This window comes from Medicago truncatula, chromosome 7 (genome assembly GCF_003473485.1).
Source record: "Medicago truncatula cultivar Jemalong A17 chromosome 7, MtrunA17r5.0-ANR, whole genome shotgun sequence".
NCBI classification, from domain to species: Eukaryota; Viridiplantae; Streptophyta; class Magnoliopsida; order Fabales; family Fabaceae; genus Medicago; species Medicago truncatula.
This window is the reverse complement of record NC_053048.1, coordinates 51,565,695-51,573,617: the sequence shown is the minus strand read 5'-3', so window position 1 is coordinate 51,573,617 and position 7,923 is coordinate 51,565,695. Positions and strand designations below refer to the sequence as shown.

Here is a 7,923-nt window from a genome sequence, read left to right as displayed (position 1 = left end):
AAATATACCAATTCGTTTTAGTCCCTATAAAATTTTAATATAGAATTTATATTTTCGAGTTTCAAACATCAATTTTAATATATAATAAAACAATACATTGTTATTGTCAACTAAGTTATGCTCACGTGAATCAACTTGGCTTCTATCAAATAAGAAATGATATTTGTACAACTATTTTTGACAATTTTTAGACAACTTTTTATTTCATACTCACATTATATTCTTAATCTCCCTCTTCTTTTTCCTCTCTTCATTGTTTTTAACCAATAAAAAGGAGGAAAAAGAGGTTGTCAATAAAGTTGTTAGCAAATGATTGTTCAAATATCATTGCTCCTATCAAATCACCTGGTTAATATTTGTAAGGCTAGAAAAAAAAATCTTTTTGAACCTCTGGAAAAAAAAAACTAAAACCAAAAAAAGATACATTTCCTTTTATGATAAAGAGGGAGAATGGTGGATAATTTACCCCAACCAATACACATTAGTCACATAAGCATATTTTTAAGTGGTATCTATGAACTATCTTGACACCACTAATAAATTGCTTATTTTTATTGATTGGTGGGTAAATTATCCACCATTCTTCAAATGTATTCTTCAAATGTAATCTAGAAAAAACCCATAAAGAGGTGATAAGAAAATGATACAGGTATAGGACGTCGTCGCACGTGTGTGTAAAGTAAAAAGGATAGGAGAGTGAAGAGACGCGCGCGAGTGGGGAGTAATAAGAGTTGCCATCTTTGTCTGTCCGTGAAATACAGAGACCTTTATACTTGAAGTCTTCTATTTTTCCCACTCACAACACAAACATAACACTCTCTTCTTCCCTTTTTCTTTTACTTCTTCTTCATTTCATTCATATGAATATGAATGAAGTTTCCGCCTAACCTATTTGGCGCCTCCGATCACTCCGCCGCCTGATCTACCTCCCTTCTTCCGGTATTCACTCTCTCTATCTATAATTTTTTAATCATTATATGATCCATTTAATAATTCTCATTTAGTTTATTTATTTATTTTTTTTTATTTTTTTTAATATGATACTCATACAATTAGCTTCATTTCCAAGCATTATTTTATTCATTATACTTGCTTCTTTAGATTTGCTTCTTCCATTATCCAATACTATTATTTAATATACTTTGTTATTTCATTTCTCCTATACTATTTTTTTTATAATTTCATCATAAAATTCCAGTAATTGTTGGATCTCATAAGTAACATATTTAGATTCGTGTTGTTGGATTTGTGATTTTTCAAACTATTATTATTCACTTTACTCTCTAAAAATCTCACCTACTGTTTTTTCTTTTTTGGATTGCATCAAACTCAATAACTCAGATTGGGTTTATTTATGTAAGTAAATTATTGATTTTTATGTTGTTGTTCTCTTGTTCTTGTTGATTTTAAACTTGGAATACACTTTGATCTTCAATACATTGCAATTTGTTTTTTTCTTTTCTTTCTTTTACTTTTTGTTTTTGAACCCGTGATGACAACCTATGCTATGTTGCTTTTACAGATCCTTTCATGTGGGGGTGTTAGATGATGGAGTCTTGCGAGTGTATTGACACGCCTTATCCCCCAGATGAACTTCTTGTCAAGTATCAATACATCTCCGACGTTCTTATCGCGCTAGCGTATTTCTCGATTCCGGTGGAACTCATTTATTTTGTTCAGAAATCTGCTTTCTTTCCATATAGATGGGTTCTTATGCAGTTTGGGGCTTTTATTGTTCTATGTGGTGCAACTCATTTTATAAATTTGTGGACATTCTCAGCTCATACGAAAGCTGTTGCTGTTGTAATGACGATTGCTAAAGTGTCGTGTGCTATTGTGTCATGCGCCACTGCACTTATGCTTGTTCATATTATTCCTGATCTGTTGAGTGTTAAAACCCGTGAGTTGTTCCTTAAGAACAAGGCAGAAGAGCTTGATAGGGAGATGGGACTTATTCTTACCCAGGAAGAAACTGGAAGACATGTGAGAATGTTGACTCATGAAATACGGAGCACGCTTGATAGGCATACTATTCTAAAGACTACTCTTGTGGAGCTGGGTAGGACTTTAGGATTGGAGGAATGTGCATTATGGATGCCATCAAGAAGTGGTTTGAATCTACAACTTTCTCATACTTTAACTTATCATGTACAAGTTGGTTCTACTGTGCCAACAAACCTTCCTATTGTCAATGAAGTCTTCAGTAACCCGAGAGCTATGCGTATACCACACACTTGTCCACTTGCTAGGATAAGACCTCTTGTCGGAAGATATGTGCCACCTGAAGTTGTTGCGGTTCGGGTGCCGCTTCTACATTTGTCAAATTTCCAAATTAATGATTGGCCTGAGCTTTCGGCAAAAAGTTATGCAATTATGGTTCTTATTCTCCCTACTGATAGTGCTAGAAAGTGGCGAGACCATGAGTTGGAGCTTGTCGATGTTGTTGCAGATCAGGTTTGTTTGATTTCTTTTATTTTATTGGTTCTTTTTTTTCCTGAATATTTTCTATTCCGTATTTCCGTTGTTTTCTATTCCTTTTCTTTTGATTGCTTAAACACTCATATTCATTGTCATTGTGCCTGTAAGTTCTGTTCTGAGTCTGACTATCGCTGTGAACTTGTTTTGGAGTTTGGAGCATAGAATAGTTGAAAATTAGGAAATGGCTATCAATCATTGGCCATTTGGGCTTTATAGTTATTTCTCAACCATCAAGGTAGAAGACAGAATATGACACCTAGTAACTTAAGTAAAGAACCATATTAGGAATGCATGTGGAGTATGCGCTGAGGCCGCTGAATCCCAATAAGTGGCTAAAAAAGGGAGGGCAGGTCATGTAATTATGAAACCTGTGATATTTGTATTTAATACTTTTTGTCTGCATAATTCAACCTCTGCGATATAGTTTACACATGGATTCCATCTTATGTCGTTTTCTTTTCACTTAATGTTGTATCCGAGCCAGTCTAATTTTGATTTTGGCCATTGAAGATATATGGTGGCTCAATATCAAGATTGAGATAGGCTCGGGTACTGTACTAAATTTAAGAACGAGATTGGAAAAATGGGGTAAACAAACACGTGACAATGTCTATTTACTTCTCTTAACATCAAATATTGAAATAATCTGATGCAGATCTGTCTAGGATAAATCTACAACAAATGCGTGTGGGACCTGACTTTTAAGTGTTTTATTCCCTTTACCTGCACATGCCTCCTAATCCGAAAAGACCAAATTAAATACCTGAAACTTTTCATTCAATTGTATGGCTTTTAGGAATATCATTTTCTTTCTAGATTAAATTACCATATTAACTGTGTTTGAAATTTGCTTTTGTAACATTAGATATCGCGCCACAGTTGCTGTTTCAAAATGTCGCCTACATTTTCTAGTGCTGACATGGCATTTGTTTCCTCACATGCACCTCAGATGTGGGGACATGATTGTGTTATTATTCATTTCAAAAAATTTACTTGAGATTCTATTCCTCCGTATGATGAATCCATTTAGTTTCCAAACAGGTAGCAGTTGCCCTTTCACATGCTGCTATTTTGGAGGAGTCCATGCGAGCCCGGGATCAACTCATGGAACAAAACGTTGCCTTAGATTTAGCTCGGCGAGAGGCTGAAATGGCAATTCATGCTCGCAATGATTTCCTTGCAGTCATGAATCATGAAATGAGAACACCGATGCATGCAATTATAGCATTGTCATCACTTCTTTTGGAGACTGAACTGACTCCAGAGCAGAGGGTTATGATAGAGACTGTATTGAAGAGTAGTAATGTTTTGGCAGCACTTATCAATGATGTTCTTGATCTGTCCCGACTGGAAGATGGTAGCCTTGAATTAGAAATGGCAAAAATCAACCTTCATGGAGTTTTGGGAGAGGTAATTTCAAGAAAGCTGAGATATCTGTAACATTATTCGTTAACATCTACCATGAACAGCATTTATGTATTGCTTTTCTATTGTTAATGCAGGTCATTGAACTGATAAAGCCTATAGCATCTGTGAAAAAACTACCCATTACTTTAATTCTTGCCCCTGATCTACCTACTCATGCCATCGGTGATGAAAAGCGGCTTATGCAAACACTTTTGAATGTTGTGGGCAATGCTGTCAAATATACTAAGGAGGGATATGTTTCTATAAGAGCTTCTGTTGCAAAACCAGAATCCTTACAGGATTGGCGACCTCCTGAGTTTTATCCAGCATCAAGTGATGGTCATTTCTATATACGAGTCCAGGTTATGACTTTGGCATCTCAATATCTGAACTTTCTATCCATATGTTAATGTGATTGAATTCTTGGGTTATCTAAATAATTAAGTCATCTAGATCATCCATACCTACATTTCTAGGAAAGAACCCAAAGATATCTCTACCTTTTCATTATGTTATCGACTTATCGTTGTAGCAACTGTTAGAAATTAATCTAGGTATTGATTTCCATCTCATGACTGACCCCAAACATCCTTCTTTGTGCAGGTTAAGGATTCTGGATGTGGCATTCTACCACAAGATATTCCACATCTCTTTACCAAGTTTACTCAGTCTCAGAGTGGACCTGTTCGATCTAGCAGTGGTTCAGGTCTTGGACTAGCCATTTGTAAAAGGTAGGGAAAACATAATTTTGATGTTGATGCCTAGCATGTCACCATTATTTCCCCTATGTGAAATGCATATTAACCCTGCTGCTTAAATAGAGTAGTTTTTGTTTATTGAATTACTGACTCTCAAAATTGATTCAGATTTGTAAATCTCATGGGTGGGCACATATGGATGGAGAGCGAGGGTCACGATAAAGGAAGCACAGCTACATTTGTAGTCAAACTTGGGATTTGTGGCAATGCAGATCCATCCGATCATCAAGCTGCAAGCAGAGGCCAAGCATATAGTGGAAGTGGAGGCCTTGCTAGATTTAAGCACTTAGTCAATGATGACGACATAGGTTTTTCTAATAGACGCAATCAAAGAAGTTTCTGATATCCAAAACACCAAAATTGCTTATCTTTATATCAATGTCGACTGGCTATACTAAACTCTCATTTTGCAATATGCAAACTTGTATGATTTGCTGTTTGCAGCTATAGATTAGGATTAATGTGTCAGACATATTTCTAACAAACAGATCTTATCTGAACCCCTATCGTATTAACTAGTTATACAATGAAACAAATTCAGAAATAATCCATTGCTTAATATAACTTGGAGCAGTATTTTAGGCAATGTTTTTAAAATTGGATTGAACCCGTTAGTTCAACCATTGATTTGGGAACCGGTTAGTTCATCAGTTGGTTTAACCCTGATTATATTGTAGTTTTATTGAACCGAGTTAAACTGGTTGAACCACAATTGGTTCAACTGGTTTTATTTTTTATTTTTTTAATATCTGCTTGTCATCCAATTTAACCATAGTTGAAACAATTGAAAAATGACCTGAATATCTTGCCGGTTTGATTTCAGTCCCATTTTTAAAACGCTGGTTTTAAGGAAATGATGCATATCAGCCCGAGTCTATTACCCTTTGTCTATCAGTGTTTTGGTTTTGGTTTTCTGCCATTCACTCGCATTTAATCTCTTTGGTGAAAGAAGTTGTACTACTTCCTAATATGCATAGTAATTCCAATTATTATGAACTACATTATTTTGACACAAATTTAACATCTGACATTGTATAAACAAACAAAAAAAATCTCTCTCCTCAGACAATGAAGATCAGAAAAGGTCACTAGCTTAGAATGTATTATATATATATATATATATGGTCTCCAATACGCTTAGAATGTACTATATATGGTGTCTGATACACAATGTTGATTTTTTGTGTCTCAATAATAGTTATTGCTTAAATGAATAAAAGAGATGGATTATTGTGGAAGTATCAAGAATCATTGCTACAGAAACAGAGATTCTAGTTTATTTAAAAAAATCAACTCAAATGTCCAGTTCTCTTCTTGTTGCCAATGCTAGCTTCCCTCGAGGTATGACTGAATAGTCATTTTAAATTATGTTTTACTTGTTAGTGTGTGATTTTAAATTTAGCAAATATTAAGTTAGAAACATGTATTGATTCAAAGTATTCAATCAGAGTAGATATCGACCTCGTGAGTTTAGCTCAGTTGGTATGGACAATGCATAATATATGCAAGGTCTGAGGTTTGACCCCGGCCACCACAAAAAAAAAAAAAAAAAAAATCAGAGTAGATATCATTGTACGCAACTGCAGAGATTAATCTTCACTACAAGACTTGAAAAAAATAGTGAAGAATTGAAGCTTTGATCCAATCAATAGTGAAGAATTGAAGCTTTGATTTAAGAGATCCTCTTCTTCACTACAAGACTGCCAAAATTAGTGAAGAATTGAAGCTTTGATCCAATCAGAGTGGATGGTATTGTTTAAGTGAAAATAAACCTTCAAAATCCCATTTATCATCCCTGTCACGGTCCTTGAGTTGAAGCTGGGTATCACTAGTATCAACCAAATTACAAAGTTTTTCAAAACTATTACATGAGAGCACCAAATAGTAAATCATTAGCACCAACTCTATATTAAACATAGCCCTCTTTTAGAGCTAGAGTTGCTTTTTAAATTTAACTCCAAACTGGGGAGTCTTTGATGGAATAAACATCTAGGGTATTGATTTTGTAAGTGGAATTAAACTTTAAAAAACATATAGAATTAAACTCGGATCTCTTAAATTAAGGCTCTTTTTTTTTTTTTTTTTTGAGGAATCTTAAAAACAAAGTTACGAAGAAAAAGAATAATTAATGATAACCAAGAGGAATCTCCAAAGGATATTAATATTTTTCTTATTACAATTTTTATTAGTCTTTCAATTTCAATCATGGTTATATCGGAACATTTGGATGAAATGGCAAGGAAATTTTTTCCAGATTAATTAGAGGTATTGAATTCAAATTCAGCTATAAAAATTCATTGGTGTTAAATCTCGTGAGAGTTTTGTTCGTGTCACCTCGAGAATTAGTCTCGTTAGTTGCTCATAAATGATATCTAACTCAAAAAAAATGTGAAGATTGTTTGTACAAAACAACTTATATAACTAATATCATTATTACCTCCGATTAATCATGAGTACTAAGCTCGTTATATACAATTAATCAACAGAGGTTGAAATTTAACATAACGAGCTTAGTACTCAACACTGCAGATTTAACATGACAAGCTAGTACTCATGATTACCTCCGGTTTCAATATACATATTTGACCTTCACTCTAAGCTCTTTAACTTCATCCGTACACAAATCAACAAGGTCATACACAATTCAATCATGGTTATATCGGAACATTTGGATGAAATGGCAAGGAAATTTTTTCCAGATTAATTAGAGGTATTGAATTCAAATTCAGCTATAAAAATTCATTGGTGTTAAATCTCGTGAGAGTTTTGTTCGTGTCACCTCGAGAATTAGTCTCAGCATCTACCTCTTCTTATGTGATCTGTTTGCAAAGTTTTCCTTCACTACAAATAGCATCACCTTAGTTTATATGTATTCAGAGGATTTTAAGCCGCAACAAGGTATATCAAGATGCAGAGGGTATATCAAGAGGTAGATGCTGCTAAGCAATAGATGACATCATGAAAAGAAAAAAAAAGGTAAAATAAGAGTATGGAAAAAAACATATGCATCATGTCACAAGTGCCATTTTCTATCAAAACTCTTCCATTTGTAAATTAAGCACGGACAATAAGCTTTATTCCATCATATTGAGTCGAAGACAATGTTATATTTTAACACAAGCTTTATCCTATCATCGATTATTTTTCTTATCTTAGTCTACAAACGACTTTGATACTAGTGTTTCGTTAGACAACTACAATAATTGCATGTAATCTTGTATCATTTTAAACATAATTCTTCAATGGTAAAAATAATTAAATTGAGTTGGGGCTGTGGAAG

General features: G+C 34.2%; 1 protein-coding gene across 2 annotated transcripts; it reads left to right on the top strand.

Moving 5' to 3' along the window:
* Nucleotides 1–781: 781 nt before the first annotated feature.
* On the top strand, nt 782–5,204 carry LOC11431567 (ethylene response sensor 1). Of its 2 annotated transcripts, XM_024770194.2 has the most exons (7): nt 803–939; nt 1,342–1,356; nt 1,523–2,454; nt 3,520–3,888; nt 3,981–4,247; nt 4,489–4,616; nt 4,752–5,204. In XM_024770194.2, the coding sequence occupies exons 3-7, from the start codon at nt 1,546–1,548 to the stop codon at nt 4,984–4,986; spliced, it is 1,908 nt and encodes a 635-aa protein (XP_024625962.1). In that variant the 5' UTR covers nt 803–939; nt 1,342–1,356; nt 1,523–1,545; the 3' UTR covers nt 4,987–5,204. The 2 variants fall into 2 exon arrangements, with proteins under 2 accessions (XP_003625933.2, XP_024625962.1); XM_003625885.4 differs by lacking the exon at nt 1,342–1,356 and having other exon boundaries at nt 782–939.
* Nucleotides 5,205–7,923: the final 2,719 nt, after the last annotated feature.

What these genes read in the sequence shown, in the direction of transcription:
- LOC11431567 (XM_003625885.4), top strand. Translation starts at nt 1,546, where the DNA reads ATGATGGAGTCTTGCGAGTGTATTGACACGCCTTATCCCCCAGATGAA. An exon ending in ATTTCTATATACGAGTCCAG is followed by an intron (nt 4,248 to 4,488) that starts GTTATGACTTTG and finishes TTCTTTGTGCAG; the next exon opens with GTTAAGGATTCTGGATGTGG. An exon ending in GGACTAGCCATTTGTAAAAG is followed by an intron (nt 4,617 to 4,751) that starts GTAGGGAAAACA and finishes AAATTGATTCAG; the next exon opens with ATTTGTAAATCTCATGGGTG.